The 642-nt window shown below is 24.9% G+C and overlaps 1 protein-coding gene across 1 annotated transcript in view; it reads right to left on the minus strand.

The window, feature by feature from the left end:
- Positions 1–128: 128 nt before the first annotated feature.
- The window catches only part of LOC108570561 (small VCP/p97-interacting protein), a 1,036-nt gene continuing 522 nt past the window's right edge, over positions 129–642 (minus strand). Inside the window, exons 2-3 of the mRNA XM_017932437.1 lie at positions 411–575; positions 129–248 (exon numbers count right to left, since the gene is read on the minus strand). Of these exons, the coding sequence (XP_017787926.1) occupies positions 234–248; positions 411–575 (180 nt within the window). The 3' untranslated portion in view covers positions 129–233. The remainder of the gene's footprint in view (positions 249–410; positions 576–642) is intronic.

Consider the following 642-nt stretch of genomic DNA (forward strand, 5'->3'; position numbering starts at 1 on the left):
TACATACATACATATATATACATGTGTATAAATCTTCAAATACTGAAATTTTGCAAAATGCAATCCTGTAACATTGTTACTGTCTTTGATTATATCAATAAACAGTGCCATTTGATGCATACCTTCCTCTTTATGTTTATATCATTAATAATTATTACTTATGTAATATATGGATGCTCTTTAAATTAAATTTACAGGTACAACAAATAATTAGTTTCCATCTGAGTCTTCCATTAACTTACTTGCCACTAAAATAATGGAAAGTTTATTGTATTATAATATGATTTTCATAAATTATTTATTTTTCTATAGATAAATCAATGTTATAAAACTATGTGACAAAATATTTTATTTACAAGTATCATGTAATAATATATGATTATAAATAACTTAAAAATTAAAGTTCTTACCTTCAAAGTAGATTGTGCTTCTCTATTACCAGCTTCTTGACGTTTATCACGTAATTGATCTAATCTTTCTTGCATTTTAACAGCTTCTATATTTTTAATACCACGACTTTGTTGTTCAGCAATTCTTTTTTCTGCAGCTTCCATTTGTTGCTTTCTCCTAGTTTCCTAAAGACAGGAACATTTTCTCAACTATGAAATTTTTTATAATCTTAAAAAATGCTGAAAAGTATTT

Source organism: Habropoda laboriosa, unplaced genomic scaffold (genome assembly GCF_001263275.1).
Source record: "Habropoda laboriosa isolate 0110345459 unplaced genomic scaffold, ASM126327v1 scaffold61, whole genome shotgun sequence".
NCBI classification, from domain to species: Eukaryota; Metazoa; Arthropoda; class Insecta; order Hymenoptera; family Apidae; genus Habropoda; species Habropoda laboriosa.